The following is a 24,945-nucleotide window of genomic DNA, read 5'->3' as shown; positions in this document are numbered from 1 at the left end:
GTAGTAATTACAATCATCAGTAGACTAGGTTGTTGATCCATGCTCTTGAATAATTTTAAGTACATTGCAATAATCTCTCTCTCTCTCTCTCTCTCTCTCTCTCTCTCTCTCTCTCTCTCATAAAAGTGCAATTACAACTAAATTGCACATCAGTTCAATCTGGATGATTTAATCAAAGCAGGAATGTCTTAAGTGTGATACACTGATTTCATCCCCGTTGATCAATTCTTTTAACTCGCTTCAAACTGTATTCCTCTCGTGAGACTGGCTGAGCCACAGCTCAGCTGTCCTTTCCTGTCCCCTGCAGCCTGTGGCAGGAGAACCTCTGGTGATAATGATGCAAAATCATTGGAGGAAATGTAAGTGGCAGTGAAAGCTCGAGTCAAGTTTCGAGGCGACTGCTGACAGGTAAGTGGGAAATCTAGGTTTGAGTCTGTCTGTCAGAGATTTGTAGTTGTCACGACATATTTATTTATGTCGTGTACACTACAGCACCAAATCCACATGCCAAACCTGCCGAGTGGAGTTCTCACCACTCTACGTGTACTGCAGAAAAACTCGTGGCTGGCAGTTTCGTTATTTGTCATCACACTGGTGCACACTCGCTGATTGTGGTGCAGTGGGTAGGTGCCCCTGACACACAGCTGAGGAAACTTGGACTCGTCGCAACTTGGTGGTGCCGACAGGCCCGACGAGTGAGAGTTAAAATTTCTTTTTAGCTATCAATTTTCTGTCTTTGTGGAGTTATTGTGCACTGTACACTGATAAGCCAAAATGTTGTGCCCACTGCCCACCGCAACATTGCATGTCGCCTTTTGGAATTGCGGGCACGTTATGTGGTAACAGAAATATGTAAGCAGAGCAGACGCGGACGGTGGAATACCCTGGGGAAGATAGGGGCTTCAAACGGGGAAATCCGTTGACACACACAGGAAGCGGCTACAAGGGTAGAGGAGTACGTGTGGAGTGCACATGTGGGTCTTTTAGGTTAGACAATTCCCTCCCTAGGCCCGAAAAGACGCCTCCTGAGACGCGGCAAGGTAGGAGTAGGCAAAATGCAACAGGGAATAACAGTATTAATGTGCTAATAGTAAACTGGAGGAGTGTCTATAGAAAGGTCCCAGAACTGCTCTCATTAATAAACGGTCACAATGCCCATATAGTACTAGGGAAAGAAAGTTGGCTGAAACCAGATGTAAACAGTAATGAAATTCTAAAATTAAATTGGAATGTATACCGCAGAGACAGTGAAGGGAGAGGCTTGTTTATAGCGATAAGAAGTGCAATAGTATCGAAGGAAATTGATGGAGATCCGAAATGTGAAATAATTTGGGTGAAGGTCATGGTAAAAGCAGGCTCAGACATGGTAATTGAGCGTCTCTATAGGCCCCCTGGCTCAGCAGCTGTTGTGGATAATTTGGAAAATATTTGGAGTAGATTTCCCCACCATGTTACAGTTCTGGGAGGAGATTTTAACTTGCCGGATATAGACTGGGAGACTCAAACGTTCATAATGGGTGGCATGGACAAAGAATCCAGTGAAATTTTTTTAAGTGCTTTATCTGAAAACTACCATGAGCAGTTAAACAGAGAACCGACTCGTGGCGATAACATATTAGACCTTCTGGTGACAAACAGACCTGAACTATTTGAAACAGTTAATGCAGAACATGGAATCAGCGATCATAAAGCGGTTACTGCATCGATGATTTGAACCGTAAATAGAAATATCAAAAAAGGTAGGAAGATTTTTCTGTTTAGCAAAAGTGACAAAAAGCAGATTACAGAGTACCTGACGGCTCAACACAAAAGTTTTGTCTCAAGTACAGATAGTGTTGAGGATCAGTGGACAAAGTTCAAAACCATCGTACAATATGCGTTAGATGAGTATGTGCCAAGCAAGATCGTGAGAGATGGAAAAGAGCCACCGTGGTACAACAACCGAGTTAGAAAACTGCTGCGGAAGCAAAGGGAACTTCACAGCAAACATAAACATAGACAAAGCCTTGCAGACAAACAAAAATTACGCGAAGCGAAATGTAGTGTGAGGAGGGCTATGCGAGAGCCGTTCAATGAATTCGAAAGTAAAGTTCTATGTACTGACTTGGCAGAAAATCCTAAGAAATTTAGGTCTTATGTCAAAGTGGTAAGTGGATCAAAACAAAATGTCCAGACACTCTGACTAAAATGGTACTGAAACAGAAGATGACAGACTAAAGGCCCGAAATACTAAATGTCTTTTTCCAGAGCTATTTCACAGAGGAAGACTGCACTGTAGTTCCTTCTCTAGATTGTCGCACAGATGACAAAATGGTAGATATCGAAATAGACAATAGAGGCATAGAGAAATAATTGAAATGCTCAAAAGAGGAAAGGCCACTGGACCTGATGGGATACCAGTTCGATTTTACACAGTCTACGCGAAGGAACTTGCCCCCCTTCTTGCAGCGGTGTACCGTAGGTCTCTAGAAGAGCATAGCGTTCCAAAGGATTGGAAAAGGGCACAGGTCATCCCCGTTTTCAAGAAGGGACGTCGAACAGATGTGCAGAACTATAGACCTATATCTCTAACGTCTGTCAGTTGTAGAATTTTGGGACATGTATTATGTTCGAGTATAATGACTTTTCTGCAGACTAGAAATCTACTCTGGAGGAGTCAGCTTGGGTTTCGAAAAAGACGGTCGTGTGAAACCCAGCTCGTGGTATTCGTCCGCGAGACTCAGAGGGCCATAGACACGGGTTCCCAGGTAGATGCCGTGTTCCTTGACTTCCGCAAGGCGTTAGATACAGTTCCCCACAGTGGTTTAATGAATAAAGTAAGAGCATACGGACTATCAGACCAATTGTGTGATTGGATTGAAGAGTTCTTAGATAACAGAACGCAGCATGTCATTCTCAATGGATAGAAGTCTTCCGAAGCAAGAGTGATTTCAGGTGTGCCATAGGGTAGTGTCGTAGGACCGTTGCTATTCACAATATACATAAATGACCTTGTGGATGACATCGGAAGTTCACTGGGGCATTTTGCAGATGATGCTGTGGTATATCGAGAGGTTGTAACAATGGAAAATTGTACTGAAATTCAGGAGGATGTGCAGCGAATTGACACACGGTGCAGGGAATGGCAATTGAATCTCAATGTAGACAAGTATAATGTGCTGCAAATACATAGAAAGAAAGATCCCTTATCATTAGCTACAATATAGCAGGTCAGCAGCTGGAAGCAGTTAATTCCATAAATTATTTGGGAATACTCATTAGGAGTGATTTAAAATGGAATGATCATATAAAGCTGATCGTCGGTAAAGCAGATGCCAGACTGAGATTCATTGGAAGAATCCCAAGGAAATGCAATCCGAAAACAAAGGAAGTAGGTTACAGTAAGCTTGTTTGTCTACTGCTCGAATACTGCTCACCGGTGTGGGACCCGTACCAGATAGGGTGGATAGAAGAGATAGAGAAGATCCGATGGAGAGCAGCGCACTTCGTTACAGGATCATTTAGTAATCGCGAAAGTGTTACGGAGATGATAGATAAACTCCAGTGGAAGACTCTGCAGGAGAGACGCTCAGTAGCTCAGTACGGACTTTTGTTGAAGTTTCGAGAACATACCTTCACCGAGGAGTCGAGCAGTATGTTGCTCCCTCCTACGTATATGTCGCGAAAAGACTGTGAGGATCAAATCGGAGAGATTAGAGCCCACACAGAGGCATACCGACAATCCTTCTTTCCACGAACAATACGAGACTGGAATAGAAGGGAGAGCCGATAGAGGTACTCAAGGTCCCCTCCGCCACACGCCGTCCGGTGGCTTGCGGAGTATGGATGTAGATGTAGATAAGTGACTTTGACAAAGGACAGATTATTATTATGCACAGCTTGTGAACGAGTATCTCGAAAGCAGTAAAGCTTGTCGAACGTTTACGTGCTACTGTTGTTAACATCTACAGAAAGAGGTAGACAGACAGTCAAACGGCCATTAGGCACTGAATGGTAGGACGTCACAGAGTGTAGTGTTTGGAGGCTCATCTGCTGTGCAAAGTTGGCTAGTCGGCGATCTGTGGTATCTCTGCCGGAGAGCACAACACTGCTGCACGTACAAGTCATTTGGAGCACACTGTTCAGCATATGTTGTCGAACACGTAGCTCCACAGCAGACCACCCCTGTATGTTCGCGTGTCGACTCGACGACACCGTCGATTAAGATTGCAGTGGGCACGGGACCGTCGGAATTCGACAGTCGATCGACGGACACGTGTCGGTGGCTCTTCGGGTGAATTACATTTTTGCTGCACTAGTTTGACAGTTGTCTCCACAAATGCCATCATTGAGGTGAGTGGTGGCACGGAAGCTCTGGTACGCAACAGATGCAGGCTGGTGGGAACAGTATTATGTTATGGGAGGCATTCTTCTGCACTCGGATGGGACCTGTGGTAGTAATAAAAGATATGCAGACAGCTGTGAACAACACGCATCCCTTCATACTCGGCAACCGAATTCACCCCCACGTAAATCCTACGGAACCCATCTGGGTCACTGTCGGATGCCATCACTGAGTATACAGATCGGCGGACCATTATTTACACAAATTATATGACCTGTGCGTAGACATGTGTTACCACATACCTACCTCCACAAATCTACAACAAACTGCTCAGTCATAATGTTTTGGCTCATCAGTGTATGCCCGAGATTCACCAAGTATTACCACAGCCACTGAATCCAAATACGTGTAATGAACATTTAACTGATTATCAAATACTGAATGTTAATAAGGGTTACTTCAGAACTGTAAATCTGAATGAATGAACAGCTGATACAGTGAGACATATTTTGGACACAAAAAATGAAAAAGATTTATGTTGAGGACTGAGATAACTGATTATGACTGTCAATTTTATTTTTAATTATCAGTCAAACTTCAGTCCAGCTGCACAGTAGCTGTAGCAAATGTATCGAGTAAATTAACTCGTAGGACTCGTTAAAGTCAATAGTCAGAAAACGGGAGGCAAGTTCGACCTGTAACGGTAAAGGATATCGTTGTGTATGTGTATACTGCAAATTAGCAACCTGTGTGCAAGTGAATGTGAATGCGTAGTGTCAGACGATGCTCACACGCCCGTGTAATTAGGTGAGGTGCGAGGCAGTGTCGATCGTATTTGGCAACTTTTGCTGAGCTGTGCAAGGTGTATATGCACTCTCCCTCGCGTACCACAGCTTCGTGCGGACCACTCAAATGCGCTTGCAGGGCTCTGGGGCAGACTAGTTTCTTCCGCGTCAGTTGCACTCTGTATCGCACCTGTACTTACTCGTTTTCTTTCATTCAGGTGGAAGCTGACCCACTCGTGCCTCCACAGCAAGAGATTGAGACCATATTCGTCAAGGAAGAGACTTCGGTAAGTACTGTAACTAATCTGTCTTCACATTCGTACGTATTCTCTGCGAGACAGTGTGTACACCACAACGGAAGGTGCTCTGTGTGGTATTAGCCCTTTAACTGCTGCGGAAAGCACTGTCGACACATTTATGTGTCCCATTTCACTGACTTCTCACTGCTGTCCTATCTCTGTGAATAAAAAAAAATTGAGTATTTATCATACAGCATGTGGGCCTCTTCCGGTCCTATCATTTGCAAAAAAAAGCATGTTTCGCTATTTGAAGCAATTATGACGACAGGATTCACAATGCCCAGAGATAGAAATGGGCACGCAGTGCGGGACCGTCTGTCAGGTATAAAAATCGATAACTCGAGAAGTGACTGGGGTATCGTTCTGCTCTCAGTTTTAAATAAAATTTTGATATCTTATCTACATTCTGTACACTGCAGTGTAAGAGCTAAAAACAACCAGATGCAAAGTTCATGCAATGTGTTTTTACCACTGCAAAATCTTTAAAATTTCTTGCTATGTTTTGCTTAATTTAATGCAGCGCAGTAATTGTGATGAATAACAAAAAGAAGCTCAGTCCTTTATAGGATGCTTTTTTCTTATTAATAAAATAAATAATAAACTTGTCTCTGATGGTGGTTAGTGTTTAACGTCCCGTCGACAACGAGGTCATTAGAGACGGAGCGCAAGCTCGGGTTAGGGAAGGATTGGGAAGGAAATCGGCCGTGACCTTTCAAAGGAACCATCCCGGCATTTGCCTGAAACGATTTAGGGAAATCACGGAAAACCTAAATCAAGATGGCTGGAGACGGGATTGAACCGTCGTCCTCCCGAATGCGAGTCCAGTGTGCTAACCACTGCGCCACCTCGCTCAGTCAGAAAATAAAGTAATGTTAGGTTGATCATATGAACAGCTAGTTCAAATAATGTACCCCAACTGCGAGTGATTAAGCTTAACAAATACAGTTCATTGTTCATAAATTCACACAATAACTAATAGGGTGGCAATAAGCTACAGCATGATTAAGTGAATTGAAAGTAGATTACATCTGCAGTATAATGCTTAAAAACACACTGTATAGGACTAAAATAACTAAAAATTGGTCAGAGTTAAACTCCATACTAACTCAGAGAATCAGAAGTGTAATCAATACACAATGTATTAATCCTAAGTGACAAAGTCCCCCACTGGCAAACTGGGTTAAAATTCAGACTTAGTGCAACTAATTCAAAGTTCGGATCAGATTCTCGTACAAAAACGCAAGTTCTCGTGAACAACTGGCAGCAATAAAATAAAAAATTCCCAACCACTGCAGAAAATCTCTAAGTCCCCACTGAGCTGACATAAAGCATTTCGGAGCATAACGACGGATGATGCCAAAATTTCTTCCACCAAAGAGCGTGTGGCGGACTTCCTGTTTAGTCAGTCATCTCCCTAGCATCTGCAACTCCATCCAGAATAGTGCGAACAAGCAAGCTGCCCGCCACGCTTTTAACCCCTCTGCTGTCTCCTTCACACAGAAAAACCGTGTATATACTCCACTTAATGTTTTTTATGCTATCACCAACCTTCCTTACAACATTTTATGTATTAATATAATAAAAATCTGAATGCGTCACTAGATGCACACTAAAAATATAAACAAAATAAATTAAACTGTGTCATATTCCAATTCGTGTGTAGTAGTTTGCCCACAGGTTAATGCTAAACAAATGTAAGTCTTTTTGTTGCATCAATCAAAACAATTCATAGAGTCTGTGACTTAATTGTTACAATACATTTCAATATGGCTTCTTTTTCTTACAGGGATTTTTCCTGCTTGTTTCACTGCCACGACAGCAGTCAGAATTGGCATAGCTGTTTTTTTAATTACAGGCAAAACTATACGGATTTATAAATTATTAATTAAAAAGGATAATTTAAATATAGTCTTACAAACTAAGCGTTGTAAGCAGTGTGTAATCGTGTCTGTCAATGCTTACTACCTTGTAAATTGTGTAGGTGTCTCAGGCTAAATGATATATCAATTTTAATTAAAAGTTGAAATAAATTGTTTCTTGCAGATAAGTCAATTACATTATGAAACTTTCGAATTGTTCTGTTGACATGCATTAATGAGCACTACAAATTGATAGGTCAGCATCTCTGGTGCCATAAAAATTGTGAAAGTTATTAATTATTTATTAAAATTCAGTTAATTAAAACTTTGCAATTCTTCTAACTTTCCCTAGTCACATGACATTGTACATCTGTGAAATGTGTTGTGAATAGAGTCATTAGTAAAGAAGTAATAAATTGAAACATCATACATGATGCAGCAGTTTCTCATGCACCTCAGGATTTATGTCATCATATCTCCTGAACTGTATCGTGTACAATGATATATATTTTAGGCTCGTTCAGCAGCAAATGTGAATATTTATGACGTTGTATCTCCTGAACCAAGTGTTGTACAAAGATATAATTTTTGTGGTACATTCATTGGTATATGTGAATACTGTCTGCTCAATGTCTCGTGAAAACATTGGTAGTAAAGAAATAATAAATTAAAATGTCAAGCTTCATGTGGCAGTTTCTCTGCACGGACAGTGAAAATGTGGTAAGTGACAAACTTTTTATCCCTTCATCATTTGGTGGGACGCAAGGGGCAGTGAAGAAAAGATTTGTAAAAGTCTGAATTATGTGTAAAGTTTGTTGCAAGTCTCCAAGTGTTCCCATTCTCAAATACTGGATAACTAAAGTATTCTCATGTCATGAGCTACATGGCGTTTTCACCCCCAGCCCTTTGATAGGTGGGTAGTTCATAACACCACAGTGATTCCTTCTAGTAAATAATATGTATACTACATTTTGTTGAATCGGTCCAGTGGTTTAGGAGATGATGTTGAATGTACATACATACATTTTTAAAATTTGGATGGATATAATTTTTGGAGCATTATTTTATGAATTAAAGCTATTTAAAATTATAAAAAAGCTATTTAATTGATCAATTCCCACTGCATCCCGTGACACTGTCCTGCAAGACAGTGAAATGAATCATCTAGCATAAGTGGAAACATAGCTGGAATATTTTTATGTTCTGATCACACTTTATTCACATGATACACTTGAAGTGCACCATTTTTTTTTTTTTTTTTTTTTTTTTTACCAGTTTTGAAACATTTTACTTGCTGCTTCTCCAGCACTTGGACTTCGGCTACACTAGATTTATATGGGCACAAGACAGGAAAGTATTTTCTGTTTACTTTCTGGTGACACTTTGTTTTTTGGCCTGCACACTCACAGTTGAATTTCAGCATCCAGCTTTGGTAGAGATGACTATATTCCCCCTTAAGAAATTTAATATTAAAACGTAGTGTTGTAGGTAGGGTAGAAAGTACCAATTATATTAATTGTTGTGGGCACCAAATTATTTAGTGTCCGCTCTGCGTGTGCAATTTGCAACACATTGTAGACAATACGTTTGAGTAATGACGACGTCACGACTTAACACACATATAAGTGAACGTGAGAATTAACTCTGTTCACTCTTTTTCAGTTTCTGCACGAATGGGAGTCACCTGACGGCCTCAGTATTGCACGGGATCCCCTGAGCTTCGAGGAAGAGGTGAGTGCGTCCTCATTTTTCTATTATTCTCGTGTCGCTTTGAATAATTGCATTGCATAGCATTCATTGTTTGAAATCTGAGTAGTGGAAGCTGGAATTTAATCGAAGACAGGTACGAACTGTGTTCCCGAGCAGGCTTTGATCCTAGAGTCTCACCTTGCACGTGCAGTGACTCCTTAATAGTGCTGTCTGTCTCTGTAAAATTAATGGTTTACAGGCTCCATAAACTGCTGCAAGTTGTGGAATCAGGTAACAGCCACAAAGTAAAGAGTGTAGATTATCGTATTGAGAAATGTGCTCAGTGAAAAGACTTCTAAATGTTTAAGATTTTGAACAAAAAAGTCCCTTGTCCAAAATACAAATCACTCACGTGAACTCAGCTCACAAACACGTTGCCACTGTCTCCGGCCGTCGACCCGTTATAGCGAGAAACGTGATTAGTTTCACCGGGTGATACATTTCCGTCAATCTGTGTTCCAATCTCAGTGACCGTGTCCCCACTACGATTGCAGTTGATGGTGTCTGATCAAAATGGGCACGTTTTGTGGTCGTCTGCTGTGAAGCCCCACTTTCAACAATGTGAGATTGACACTGTTTTCCAAAGCACTTGTGCCTACACCAGCATTGTAGTCTGTCATCAGATTTACAACATATTGCTGTCCGTCCTTGCAGAGCAGGCGAGCCTCCAGTTTTTATGTTTAGTTACAAGTGGTGGATGCAATGTTTAGTGACAAGTCGTGGACGTAAAACAAGTCCTAGCCCTTCTCAGTTTCAATGTCCGACACTTCCCGCGTGTTCCTCAGCGGCCCTTATGTCAGTAGCTTTCCCCATTTGTAGGCTGTATTGTTGGTAGAGTGATTCCTCATTTGTGCATTTGATGTTCAAAACGCCACTAGAGTGAGCAATTTTGTTGAAACTGATCCACATTTAACGGTAGTATATCATCAAAATGGATTATGTTTCTTGCTACCTAAGGTGAAGATACTGATGATAATTTAGGATACCTTAAGTACTGTACAACATGTCTCTCGCTTTTAGTGATGTCAGCACTCAGAACAAAATATAGGAATGGCCAGTTCTCATGTAGGACAGATGAAATAAGGCAGGTACTTCCTCTCCGATATATTCTCGCATTTCACTGTCATTGGCTTTACCTCTGTTGTATGTGTTCATATATTCTCTGCAAGCTACTGTACAGCTCATGTTGGAATGCACATTGACGTATGTTATCAGTTTACTTCCTATTCAGTTCGTGTTCTGGGAAAGGGAAAATGACAGCCAGCGTGTCCCCTAATCTCTTCTGTGTTGTTCTCTTCATCTCCATACAAAATGTATAATTGTGCCATCCTACTGACCATGGAGTCCACTTCAAGTAAAAGTCTCTGTAAATTTACCTGATAGGGCTTCTCAAGAACTGTATCATCTTTCTTTTGAGGATTCCCACTGGAGTCCACCAGGCATTTCTGTTACACTTTCGTAAGGTTGACTTGTTGCAGTCCTCACATTGTGTTTCTGAATTTATTTTCATAAGAACTTTGAACACTGGAACAGTATTTTTTTACGGAATTTCTTTATTTCCTCAGTCATTTTTAATTTTTTTTGTCTTCAACTCCTCCCCCCCCCCCCCTCCTCACTGTTTCTTCCCCCCCCCCCCCCCCACCCCTCTCCTTTTCCACTTTTCTCCAAGGATTTAATTATAATATTCACATGACTTTACTTTTCTGTCCTTCATCTATCTTTGCTCCCCACTTTACTCTTCAATTGTCTTTTCAATTGGTGCAGTGTACTGTTTTTGATTTCCTACTCTCTGACACCTCTCACTTTATCTTTGTCTCCCCTCACGCTCTGGACAGCTTTGCTTCTCTTGGCCAGGGATCTGAAGGACAGGCCCTTAATTTCCAACCTTTTCCAATCTATCCCTCTTCATCCTTGAAGAAGAAACTTCAAATATCAAAACTATAATTTTTTTTTACTTCTATTTTGAAGTCTTTCTATCAGTTAGTACTTACAATGTTGCAAATATTCCTGAAGAATTTTTCTGTGTCTACTATATTGCACATTTTGAATCTCTTTAATAAGTCATTTATGTAGCCATAGGATCAGGCTGTAATTCTTTTTACATCATTTTCTGATATAAGTGGCAATACAAAGTAATACCCTTATGCGGCTGTCCTCTCTTTCTTTTTGTAATTTTAACAGTGCTGACAATGTTGTGAATTGAATTTTCCATTTGATACAAAGCAATATCCTTTGTATAGAAGTGCATGTTCCACTCAGGCATGTGTAGTCATATATAAAAAGCATAAGAAAACACTACATTTACACAAATCAAAATTTCTGTATGAATTTTACATAAAAGTCTGTAGAATCTCAGAATAAACAGCTAATTTTACAGTTTCATCTACATCTATATCTACATGGGAAAAATTATATATAAAAACAAAGATGAGGTGACTTACCGAACGAAAGCGCTGGCAGGTCGATAGACACACAAACAAACACAAACATACACACGAAATTCAAGCTTTCGCAACAAACTGTTGCCTCATTAGGAAAGAGGGAAGGAGAGGGGAAGATGAAAGGAAGTGGGTTTTAAGGGAGGGGGTAAGGAGTCATTCCAATCCCGGGAGCGGAAAGACTTACCTTAGGGGGAAAAAAGGACAGGTATACACTCGCACACACGCACATATCCATCCACACATATAGACACAAGCAGACATATTTCAATGTCTGCTTGTGTCTGTATGTGTGGATGGATATGTGCATGTGTGCGAGTGTATACCTGTTATATCTATATCTACATGGATACTCTGCAAATCACATTTAAGTACTGGCAGAGGGTTCATTAAACCACCTTCACAATAAATATCTATTATTCCAATTTTGTACAGCACACAGAAAAAATGAACACCTATATCTTTCAGTGCAAGCTCTGATTTCCCTTATTTTATTATGGTGATGGTTTCTCCCTATGTAGGTCGGCGTTGTCAAAATATTTTTGCATTTGGAGGAGAAAGTTGCCGATTGAAATTTCACGATAAGATTCTGCCATAATGGAAAACGTCTTTGCTTTAAAGATGTCCACCCCAAATCCTGTGTCATTTCAGTGACATTTTCTTCCCTGTTTTGCGATAATTCAAAACGTGCTGCTTTTTTCTGAACTTTCTCAATGTACTCTGTCAATCCTATCCAGTAAGGATCCCATACCGCAAAGCAATACTCTAAAAGAAAGCGGACAAGCATAGTGTAGGCAGTCTCTTTAGTGGATCTGTTATATTTTCTAAGAGTCCTGTCAATAAAACACCGTCTTTGGTTAGCAAAGAATTTACAGCTCTTAGATTCGACTGGTTTATCGTGTAACTGAAGATTAACGGATTTCTATTACCACTCGTGTGGATGACGTCGCAATTTTCGTTATTCAGGGTCAATTGCCAATTTTCGCACCATACAGATACCTTTTCTAAATCGTTTTGCAATTTGTTTTGAGCCTCTGGCGACTTTACTAGAAGATAAACAACAGCATCATCTGCAAACAATCTAAGATGACCACTCAAATTGTCTCCTAAATAGTTTATATAGGTGAGGAACAGCAAAGGGCCTATAACACTAACTTGAGGATAGCCAGAAATCACTTCCATTTTACTTGATGACTTTCTGTCAGTTACTACGAACTGTTCCTATTCTTCATGTAACAAGGGGCACTGTAATTCTGATACCTGAAGAGTCCAGTATGGGTAGAATTTTGATATGCTGGGCATGTGTGTGCCCCCCCCCCCCACCTATGTGCGCGCGCACACACACACACACACACACACACACACACACACACACTCTCTCTCTCTCTACATATTTTACCACCCTTTTTGTGATACAGATTCTGCATACACACACACACACACACACACACACACACACACACACACACACACACACACACTACATATTTTACCACCCTTTTTGTGATATAGATTCTGCATTTATGTTACCTGAAAAATCCCGGTGATTAAAATGTATTTCATCAAATGTGGTTTTGTTTTATTTTTATTATTGGCTTGTTGCAGGTCGAGGGACCTACCGATGATCTGATTCCTATTTGTGATCTGCAGACCATTAAGACAGAGGTAATGTAGCTGCTACATGACAAGTTAATTCTTTGCTTGTCTCAGCAATGTTGCTGGCTGTTATTTAGTTTCAAGCTACATATATGGATGGCTGTGGATGTGTAGAGCTGCAGTACCCCCTACATACATGTGTTATTTCCTCTTATAAATAGAAAATAATTTTGTAGAAATTACCTGATTGTCGATGTTACGACGACAAGTATTGTGCGGTATCAATATTGAACAAAAATGCAGAAGGGGAATCTCTCACATGTTGTGACGGGTGCATGACGTAAAAAAATACTAACATCGTCAGAGCCATTTTTAGTCTCCAAATCACTGTTCTTTTTGTTGTGTAACAGCACACCCTCACACATGTGACCACACAGACACCTAAATACACCAGTCTGCAATGAGTATCAGAGCCTGCCGTGAATACGTTGTCGATGCCAGTCGGTTGGTGATGCTCGAGTCCCGTGGTTACTGCGAATTTAAACATCAGTCTAATTACAAACATTATAAAGAAAATAATATTTATAGGCAAGGTAAGGAGTGGTAAACTGTCAGTTTGTGAAACATGGCAGAATCGTTGAATTTATTTTTCTGTAGCTATTGTTGCATATCATTCTGATGAAGTTTCTGTTTGAAGATGTTGACATTTGTGTGTGGCACAAGTGCAATGGTTAATTTGACTTGTACCAACTGTGTTGCCCTCCTGTTGCTAGGTCATTAAATCTTGACTATACGAAGCAAGACTATTGAGAGAGTTTGGCAGAGTAACAGCTTTCCCCTCACTGGAAGTGTGTAAAAAGTTGACACAGAAGACACACGCCACTGTTGCGATGTCAAGTAATTTATCTTGCATTCAATCTTGTGTTCAAAAATATCCTCCATAGGATTATGTGTGAGGAAAGCTGATGTATAAAATACACTAAAATGACTTTTGTTGAGTATTGTTTGCGTATTTTTCTCATATTGTTAATTACAGAAGTATCAGAAACATATCAACTACACACTGATGCACAGCAGTCTATTCACGTGTCAATTTCGAAAGAAATTAATGAGTGGTAACTGGACACTCAGTGTTCTCTTTACATTAAGGCAATTATTGGTTCGCTGAAATTGAGAATGTATACCAAACTTAAAATGTAGAGTGTTACATGTAGCCACAGGTATTTTCCAAGTATGCCACAGTGTGGTCTCGCTAACAAAATGTTACCTGGGATATAACTCCACACATATTAATTGTCGTACAATTTACTTGCAGATATTGTTTGGAGTGAAGGGTAGGACAAATATTATGTCAACAGTTTGCGTGATCAGTTGGGAACTGCGTCATTGCTGATTTCGAAAGAGAACTGTAGAAAAGTCGATGATCAGTTGTGTAATATATGTAAACATGAAAAAGATTTGTCAAGTTACTTCTTTGTATAAAATTGTTTGTGAGATTACATCTTTCTGTCAGTAAGCCACCTTCCATCAGAATCAACATTCCTGGGTAACATTTTTAGCTAAAATATTCAATGCTCAGGACATGATTCCTGCTGCCATTACAGCAGTATGGTTGCTGTGGAAGACTCTTACTGTTCTGAGTTCAGCTGCTCCTTCATAGAGTCACATTTGGGAGACATGACACTTTTCTCATATCCAGCTAAACAGTTCATATTTTTTGTACCTTTTACACAAATTGCTGTAAGGTGTATCAACTGTGTTTCAGCATCATGGCTTTTTGTTCCATGATTAAGGGTTTTTTGATGGGAACATGGTGGCCCTGAAAATTAGGTCATTCAGTAAGTTTGCAATGCACTTTATTAAAAGTTAATTACCTCGTTAACTATGTTGAATAGAGCCAGTTTCCTGCATGAGCTACTATTTGTTCAAAATAAATAATCACTTCACATGAGTGACTATAGAGAGATCTACTATTTAGTTATACTTTGACGTAGCCCACAGGCTGTCCCGATAAGGGCGTGTCTGCAACCGTTTGCTGATGACGCTGTAGTGTATGGGAATGTGTTGTTTAGTGACCATACAGACATACAGGGTGACCTGGACAGAATTGCTATTCCTTATGAAAAATGGGAGCTTGCTCTGAATGTCAGAAACTCTAAACTAATGCAGATGAGCAAGGGAAACAGTTGTGTTATGATCAAATACAGAATTACTGGTGTGCTGCATGTGGTCACATTGCAAATCAATGGAATAATCGCATAAGGACAGTAATAGGGAAGGCAAATGGTCAACTCTGATGTAATGGGAGAATTCTAGGCAAGTATAGTTCATCTATAAAGGAAACAGAGTATAGAAAACTGTTGTGACCCCTTCTCAAGTAGTACGGAGTGTTTTGGGTCCCCAACAGGCTACATTAAAGAAAGACATCCAGGCAATTTAGAGGTGTGTTGCTAGATTTGTTACCACTAGCTTTGTGAGGAATATGGAGACGATTCGGGAACTCGAATGGGAATCCCTGGGGGCAAGGTGATGATCATCTTGCAACACATAAGGGAAAAATGAATTGAAGTTTGTGTTGTGGAGGGCATTCAGCTTAGGTGGTTTGTGCAGCAATGGTGACCATTGTGCTGTGGTAGTGTAATGGTTAGCATTTCTGCCTAGCAAGCAAGAAGACCCGAGTTCGAGTCCCGGCCGCAGCACAAATTTTAATTCATTTCGTCTGCTTTGATCATTACTGTCGAGGAAGTTTAGAGAACGGGCGTTTGCGGCTGACTGCAGAATGATTCTGCTGCCGTCAGTGTACGTGTCGCTGAAGGACGGTGAAGACCAGATAAGAGAAATTGGAGCTCGCACGAGTGCACACTTTTCCCTAGCTTCATTTCTGAGTGGAACATTAAAGGGAATTATTAGCGTCGGTAACAGATATCTTCCGTCGCAAGCATATGGGGGATTGCGGAGTATGTAAGTGTGAAAGGTAATGTAGATGTGGTCACGGCTTCCAGTTTATTTGGTGAATGTTTAGAAACAGTCAAACTCTGTGTGCTTGCTTATGTTACTTGTGACCGTAACACTCTTCAAAGACACTTGTCACCTAGATCTGGTGCACTAACCACGCACATTATCCTACCAAAAATCGATACACAGAAATAGCTGAGGTAACGTCATTGAAGATTCTTAAAGATGGACAGAGAAAATCTTTTGGAAGCACCAGTGGATTCAGAAATGCTTAATGCATTGAAGGGAGAGCTACAAAAGTATTCAGTTTTCTCACAGAAAAAATGTTATTTCTCAACATATTTTAACAAACAAAGGTTTGAACATTTATGAACAGCTAAATTTTGTGCCCATGTGTGTTCTGAATAAAGAGCACAAGGTTTTGAAAGCAATAGGCTACCAAATACTGTATGTCTACAAATATCACTAAAAGCATAAAAATTTATGTTATAACTTGTTTGTTCCACATCTTCCAGGTTAATCTAAAATAGTTTTCATTTCCAGATAAACAGTGGACAAACACACAGACATTTGTCGAGTCAAATATATGTGGAGGTTTACATTCCAGTCCTGTCCTTTTGCACTAAAAGGCATATTAGGACATGTGACCTCTTGCATCATTTCTAAAAATCTATTTTCAAATTGTGCCAGAAGAAAGTGTTTCCTTTTCTACATATTTTCTTCCTGTGCCTTAAAATAGCACATTTGCGCAGTTTTTTAAGTTGTCATACAAGGACCAGCAGCTATGGTTAAGGAAACTTTGTTCCTATATGGCACAGGATTGTTTCAATGTGTGGGATAGAAATTTGCCCTGCACATTTCTGGTCATTGATGAGACTTAATGCAGGTGTTATGCATGTCAATGATTGACCTCGTGAAATTTTATGTAGTGAAGTAACAAAATATATTCCAGTCAATGTGCACATTAGCTTTTTGGTCCATATAGTGTTGACTTAAGATAGTTCAAAAATATTTTGGACAAAGGAACTGGATGCTCAGTGTTGAAAATGCAGAATTTTCCCAATTAAAGAAGTTCAATAATGCAGGAATCAGATTTTGTACTTTTTTCCCCCACGAGAAGTATTTCCTGGCCCTTTCCTATAAAATAATGGCCCAGTACTGTACTGGAACACATGCTTATAACTTCACTTAATACTGGCTATTTTCCTTTTTCCAGGTTGTTGAAGATCCATTAGCAGTCTCGGGGCTCATCGACTGTATTAATGAGGATCAAGAATTAGGTTTAGGAACGGATACAACTGACGAAGTAAGTTTTCACATATCTTTCAAAATTCCCATAGATCTATAGTTGTGGGAGGTGATGTTCACTGTGTGCATAGTCTGTGATCAGCCATACAGGCCTCCTGTGCAAGCGTGCCAGGCAACTCGGACGGTCTCGGCAGGAGTTTGGGTACGCTTCAGTGAGAAACCTACAAATATGGAGTTGTGGAATACTGTAATGCTGAACTGCTTAGAGAATCGCCAGTGAAACAGAACTTTATATCAGCCTCAGTTCTAGCAATATTATTGTTTCCTGCAGTCATTTAATGATGATTGCATTTAAGAACTCAAAGAACACGGTAAAGGAAAGGAATATCAAATGTGAAGAACATTAAGAAGAGAACAAGTGGCGAGTTCCAGAAGACAGTCGGGTTGATATTGATTGCCATTTGTTTTGACATTGTCCAAATACGAAACAGTTTTTAGAGCAAAGCCATACATTCTTGACCTGATGAATTGTTTGAATATCAGAAAAACCTGCAAGAGACGTGCAATCTGGTCACAATGCAACAACCACCTCATGTAAATTGAACCATATGTTCAGCATCACCAACTGTTATGAACAGTGTTGACAGTCACACATTTGGCATTTGAGGCTATACAACTTCCACACAGCAACGGAAGGTCCAGGAGATCAGTATTACTAGGTGGATATCACATTCTGACACGAAGTAGTTCTACGTCACTCAAAAACCACGTCTGTTGGCCTCGCTGTTCTCATTGGTCGTGCAGTGTTACGTGGCTTAATGCTTAATTACAGACTTACCATTTTGTCAGTTCATTTGTTTTCACCACGTAACGCCCGCTGTTTACGTCCTCCTTCGTTGCTGAGCGATGTGTCACTTTTCGTTCTGACGCTGCAACTCTTCCTTTCCTATATCTTTACTACTTTTTATCTGTATAAATGATGAACTATTGGTTTTGCCGTTTAACAACTTTTTAATAACTGTGGAAGTATTACAGGCATCGGGTCCCACCTAATGTGTCACCCGCCTATACATTTTACGTGAACCTTTCGAGACTCGATCGATCTGTTTACAAAGAGAAGGCAGAATATCTCATCCTTTGACGTCGTCCGACGATGACCTGGGAAGCTCGACGCCCTCGCGGCCCGAGCTCTTCCGTGGCTCGTGGTAGTTTGCAGCATTAGTTTTATTCCTCGCCCACTTGCCGCTACGTCGAACTTTCGTGGTGATCGTCGGGCAACGTCTTCCACGTTATCTGCAACGTAAATGAACTTTCTTCCCACAGTATTTCTGAAAACTCAAAAACAAACTTAAAGAACATAATAATAATAACTGTTCTTACAATTATTCGTATAAGTCTTGGTCGATTTAATGAGGGGTGGGACAGGCCTAAGCCTTGTGACACCACAATGGCTAAGTCAGTATCACAGAAAATGGCTTCCCCTCTACAGGTCTCAGAAGTGGAGCCATCGTGAATACTTATACCTGCAAATGCACGTGCCATTATGGATTTACACTGGTGAGAAAAAACATTACGACCACTGCACAGTACAAGACAGTGAAGTGCTTTTCGTGTTTGGCTCCTTTTGGTTGAAGCTGAGTCAGAACACTTCACGAGCTCTGTCACCCAACGTAATATCTGACATATTTACCTTTTTCTTTTAATCCGTAGCCATAGTTGATTCTTACGAAGTACAGGTCCTGCTACTCAGTGTCTCCGAAATACCGTTTGCAGCCGAGGAAAGGCTCGACTTCTTCATGTTCTGCAGACATCTGCTCAAATCACAAAAAAGCACATCCACTAATTTGCTTGTACAAACATATATTTCCTTGAATGAGTGTACAGATCATTAGAGTGACTCGTGAATTAGAGTAGAACACAACTTTGCATACGACATATGCCGTGAAGGCTACGTGACATTCGAGATTAGAGTATATTTTATTTGTCACAAAACCATCTTGTATTTTGTTTTCATTCTTTGAGAGTGTGGTTGCTGCTTGACAGTCAAGCCGCTGCCAAGCCACAATGCCAAAATGTATAAGATCCTGCACACAGCAGGTGGATCTGTTTAGTTGTTGTCACACCTCTTGTATTTCAGACCTCCCATTTAATGTCTGCACGTACAAAAACAATCACGGGCTCACAGTATATGTTCTGTGACCTATTACCTACTCGATATTATTCTGTCACGATCGTCTTTCCTTCTACTACACGAGGAGTGTGAAACGTAACACTTCAACTGAATGCTGTCCAGTGGTGCTGCAGGCACACGATGCAGTAAGGAAAGTAAATAAGCAGAGCAGAAATGAGTCAGGAATCATTCCAGTGACGATTTGGTTCACAAATGGGAAGATCTGCATACGGAAATGACTGATAAAGGGCACATTGTTAAGAGTCGGCACCTGGAAATGTACATCTCGGCAACAACAAAGGCAGTCGATTATTGACGGTACTAATGTTAAGAGCACCGACGGGAAGTGGTCGAAGTACAGTGAAACCGTGAGAAGGTGTCAGACGTCCGCACTCAATGTAGAATGTAGAAGTGAGAGGCATTCCAAATTCCAAATTCAGGATAGGTACAATCTGTGGCAGATCTAGTGACAAACAACAATGCTGGTGCAGGCACAAGTGTTTCGGAGCACAGCATTTACTCCACATTAATGAACTGGGAGTAAGTGCTCTTCACGTGTTCCGAAGTTGAGCCAGTGGGGTAATTTACAATCGCAGTGGGCCACATCATCATTTTGATTGGACTGCAGATGAATGGACACGTGGTTGTACAAATGGCGTTTCCGTGTCCAGATGCACTGTTATCGATGTGACGGCTGCTCGAAACGTGCACTGTGCCACAGATTCTGGGTGGTGAAAGCGATTTATGCCGTGCCGGACGTACACCTGTCCTTCCGAAAGATCTGTGGCAGTGATTGAAAGCACCGTAACAGCTGTGGAATACGTGAATGTTATTACGGATCGTCTACATCCCCTGACGCTTCACATCCTCCCCAAGGGTGATGCCATCTTCCAGCAGGATAACTGTTTGTGTCACAAGGCCAGAATCGCACTACAGTAATTTTTTAGGAACACGACAGTGAACTCGCAGTTATGTCTCTGACAAGATAAAACCCACTCGAAGCACTAATAGGCACCAGCTTTACAATCGCAAACCACCATCCTGTAATTTATGGGAATCACATTACCTGTGTGTGTACACCTGGTGCCGAGGTGCTCTGGAAACCTGACGCGACTTGTCAAATACGTGCCACGATTTGTCAAATACGTGCCATGCAGAACCACGGTTGTACGGTCTTCCGAAGTTAGACCGACGTGCCATGAAAGGAAGGAGGTGATAATATTTTGGACCATCAATATACAGTTATGTTGCTAGTGTCCTTCAGATCAGCAACAAAGATTGCCTCAAATTTATTTCTCAGAACAACAGAGAACAGTCTAACAGGTGTTTTCCAACGTACTAAATCGTCACAGCTGGTGACAAGATTATACTGCGAAAGAAAAGACTGCAAATCTTTCTTATCGTGCTGCACAGGCTCCGAAAGGCAAATCGAATGATCACACATGCACACGCGACACAGTTATCAAAGTTTGTGCACGGAAACCGAGTAATCTCAAATCGCCTTCCCAACCGTCACCATATCGACTCTTCGATGCAAGAGAAGTAGGCGAGAAGTTAAATGAAAGCTCTCCACTAAGAATGTACCGTTTTAAGGAGAACGAAAATAGGTTCAAAATGTGCTTGACTTTGTGCTTGTGTTTACAAAAACACATTAAAAGTATATGACACCTCAGCATTAAGGGACTACAGCTTCCACAAGAACCACACAAATGAACAGAGGCCTACAAGAGTGGTATCCATCTTTCTAGGTGATGCTTGACACTCTTTTTCTTTCCTGTTCCCCTCACCAATAATGTACCAGCAGTGGCGGTAATATCTCATTGTGTCAGAAGACAACTGTCTGTTCCTTCTACGTGCCCCTTTGTAGAGTATATCAATGTGTACTTGTCATGGAGCAGCACTGCTAGGGGTTAGCCACCTTTCGTTTCACTCTCCTTTCCGTACTGACTGACACACGGCTCAGTGCCAAGATATTGACTGTTTACACTCCAGTGTCCACTTCCTCGTTCAGATAAACCCACGAGATGTAGCAGTATCCAAATGGGAGCCGACAGATGGATACTCAGTGGTGCAAACTGGACAGTGTACAGCTGACTGGCTGTGACTGAATGTAGACGCAGAGGCCAGATTTGGTCAGGGCTCCGTCCCACTGTTGACACACCCACGTCAAAATCTTCCCAACAACCTGAGGGATGCAACCGTAGGTCTCTAGTAGAGCGTAGCATTCCAAAGGATTGTAAAAGGGCACAGGTCATCCCCGTTTTCAAGAAGGGACGTCGATCAGATGTGCAGAACTATAGACCTAAATCTCTAACGTCGATCAGTTGTAGGATTTTGGAACACATATTATGTTCAAGTATAATGACTTTTCTGGAGACTAGAAATCTACTCTGTAGGAATCAGCACGGGTTTCGAAAAAGACGGTCGTGTGAAACCCAGCTTGCACAGTTCGTCCACGAGACTCAGAGGGCCATAGACGCGGGTTCTCAGGTAGTTTCCGTGTTTCTCGACTTCCGCAAGGCGTTCGATACAGTTCCCCACAGTCGTTTAATGAACAAAGTAAGAGCAATTGTGTGATTGGATTGAAGAGTTCGTAGATAACAGAACGCAGCATGTCATTCTCAATGGAGAGAAGTCTTCCGAAGTAAGAGTGATTTCAGGTGTGCCGCAGGGGAGTGTCATAGGACTGTTGCTATTCACAATATACATAAATGACCTTGTGGGTGACATCGGAAGTTCACTGAGGCTTTTTGCAGATGATGCTGTGTTATATCGAGAGGTTGGAACAATGGAAAATTGTACTGAAATGCAGGAGGATCTGCAGCAAATTGACGCACGGTGCAGGGAATGGCAATTGAATCTCAATGTAGACAAGTGTAATGTGCTGCGAATACGTAGAAAGAAAGATCCCTTATCATTTAGCTACAATATAGCAGGTCAGCAACTGGAAGCAGTTAATTCCATAAATTATGTGGGAGTAGGCATTAGGAGTGATTTAAAATGGAATGACCATATAAAATTAATCGTCGATAAAGCAGATGCCAGACTGAGATTCATTGGAAGAATCCTAAGGAAATGCAATCCGAAAACAAAGGAAGTAGGTTACAGTACACTTGTTCGCCCACTGCTCAAATACTGCTCAGCAGTGTGAGATCCATACCAGATAGGGTCGATAGAAGAGAGAGAGAAGATCCAACGGACAGCAGCGCACTTCGTTACAGGATCATTTAGTAATCGCGAAAGCGTTACGGAGATGATAGAGAAACTCCAGTGGAAGACTCTGCAGGAGAGATGCTCAGTAGCTCGGTACGGGCTTTTGTTGAAGTTTCGAGAACATACCTTCACCGAAGAGTCGGGCAGTATATTGCTCCCTCGTATGTATATCTCGCGAAGAGAACGTGAGGATAAAATCAGAGAGATCAGAGCTCACACAGAAGCATACCGACAATCCTTCTTTCCACGAACAATACGAGAGTGGAATAGAAGGGAGAACCGATAGAGGTACTCAAGGTACCCTCCGCCACACACCGTCAGGTGGCTTGCGGAGTACGGATGTAGATGTAGATGTAGACTGTGTTGTGCGCTACTGTGTAGTCAGAGCCAGGTGTGTGGCTCTGTGGAAGTTGCAGGTGCAGCCCAGATGCTAATGTCCGACAGCATTCAGATAGCTTAACACTTTGGGTCCTGAGCCATTGTGCGCGGATGTCTACCATGAAGCCTGGCTGATTTTAACGTATTTTAAACAACAACAACTCATGAAACGTTTCAGTTATAGCAATAAAATTACTCTTATTGAAAGACCTAGACTTTCTTGTTTAAAACCATATATAATACCTTTCTCTTCAATTAATACATACTTTTGACAAGCGTTATTATTATAACATTGTTTTTGAGAAAAGGAAAAATTGGTCAAAGATATATTCACTGTATTTTCTAGAAGGAATTTTTTTATTTTACACAAACTTTATAATTATCTTATCTACAGTAACTTCTTGTAACTATTTTAGGATGCAATTTTGCTCTTTGTGTGGTAAATTTTGAAGCGCGGCTTTTTGCACAATGCTACTTTACATTCACTACACTGGTAGCTTGTGTCTTTTCGCCACACTTTTCCAGTCAGTTTTTTTTCCTCTCAGAGAACACAATACACACTGTTTTTGTTTCTGTTTCTTACCTACTTCTGTCTCAATCTTTCCCAGGAAATGATTTCCAGTTGATAGTCTTGAGAGTCCAGATGGACCAGGTCGGGGTTCAAGATCTGCACAGATAACTGTCACGAAGTGAGATGTTGTGAGGTGTTTGCAGTAACCTTATTGTGTAATATGCAGGAATTTACAATCACCATTAGTATACCACGGAATGCCAACTTTCTCCACCACTTCACAGTTCGATCTTCAAATGCGCCGTATGACGATCGCTGATCTGATAAGTCCACACCAAACTTGTTTTTATTGTAGTCCACTACACAGGCTGGCTTTGACTTCTCTCTTCCTCTCTGATCAGTGAAAGTGACCATCTCAGCAGAGTGCCTTGTACTTATCATATGCACATTTCTTTTGTCCTTCCAACACAGTGCTAACATATTTCCTTTACGCCTGAAAATAAGTTCACCTCGCTGAAGGTTCGGATCTTTTATAGCACGAGGCAATCCCTGCCGAGGTTTTCTTGTTGTTCCCGCGAGAGCAGTTTCTGCAGCTTCCAGTTCTGAAGCAAGTATTGGACTTGTGTAGAATCTGTCCGTAAACAAAGTGTAGCCTTTTCCTGACAGATTTGCAAGCAATGTCTTTACCAGAGTCACTGTGTCAGACCTTTCACCCGCGTAAACAGAAATTCCAGATGTAACCCGTGTCAGATTCGGATAACATGTACAGTTTGATACCGTATTTATTTGGTTTTTGTGGCACGTACTGTTTGAAATAAACACGCCCTCGAAATTTACACGTGCCTTCATCTATTGTAATTTTTTGAGACGGTGTATACGCACGCTGGAAATTAGCACGCACATTATCTAGGAGGGGTCTCACCTTGTGCAGTGGGTCATAGCCAGTTTCTCCTTTCCTCTTCGCTAAGGAATTATCATTAATGTGGAAGTTTCTCAAAATAGAAAGAAATCTGTCACGGCTCAAGATGTTTGGACAGAAATTACACGACACGACAGGGTTCTTGCACCAGTGCTCTCGTATACGTGGCCTCACACTTACACACGTACGGACTACAATTGCCAGAAACTTCCTTATTTCCATAAGTGTAACTCCTTTCCACTTTGATAATGAGCAGGTGGGTGAAAGGGAATTTGTGCTTCGTAATTTCATGATGCATTGTTGAGCATACAGATTAGTTTGTTCCTTTATATGTTTCATCATACTGTCTGTCAGGAAATTTGAGAAAAATTCTAGAGGTGCACTGTTCTGGTCTAAACTGACAACATTGCATATTCTGGATTGTCCTGAGAATAGATCGATATCTGATGCACGATCAGTAGTCGTCCCAACCGTCCTCAGAATCGGTGCAATTTCTTCATC

The 24,945-nt window shown here is 41.1% G+C and overlaps 1 protein-coding gene and 1 non-coding gene across 2 annotated transcripts in view; both read left to right on the top strand.

Annotated features, from left to right (window-relative positions):
• Positions 1 to 24,945, top strand: part of LOC124720210 — a 278,016-nt gene that overhangs the window by 212,875 nt on the left and 40,196 nt on the right. The window contains exons 21-24 of the mRNA XM_047245533.1: positions 5,328 to 5,396; positions 8,930 to 8,998; positions 13,060 to 13,119; positions 17,222 to 17,311. Of these exons, the coding sequence (XP_047101489.1) occupies positions 5,328 to 5,396; positions 8,930 to 8,998; positions 13,060 to 13,119; positions 17,222 to 17,311 (288 nt within the window). The remainder of the gene's footprint in view (positions 1 to 5,327; positions 5,397 to 8,929; positions 8,999 to 13,059; positions 13,120 to 17,221; positions 17,312 to 24,945) is intronic.
• Positions 15,677 to 15,749, top strand: Trnaa-agc. Its single transcript has one exon. It is a non-coding gene; the product is annotated as a tRNA-Ala (tRNA).

This window comes from Schistocerca piceifrons, chromosome 11 (assembly GCF_021461385.2).
Source record: "Schistocerca piceifrons isolate TAMUIC-IGC-003096 chromosome 11, iqSchPice1.1, whole genome shotgun sequence".
In the NCBI taxonomy this organism is placed as follows: domain Eukaryota; kingdom Metazoa; phylum Arthropoda; class Insecta; order Orthoptera; family Acrididae; genus Schistocerca; species Schistocerca piceifrons.
This window is presented reverse-complemented; position numbering and strand designations above follow the sequence as displayed.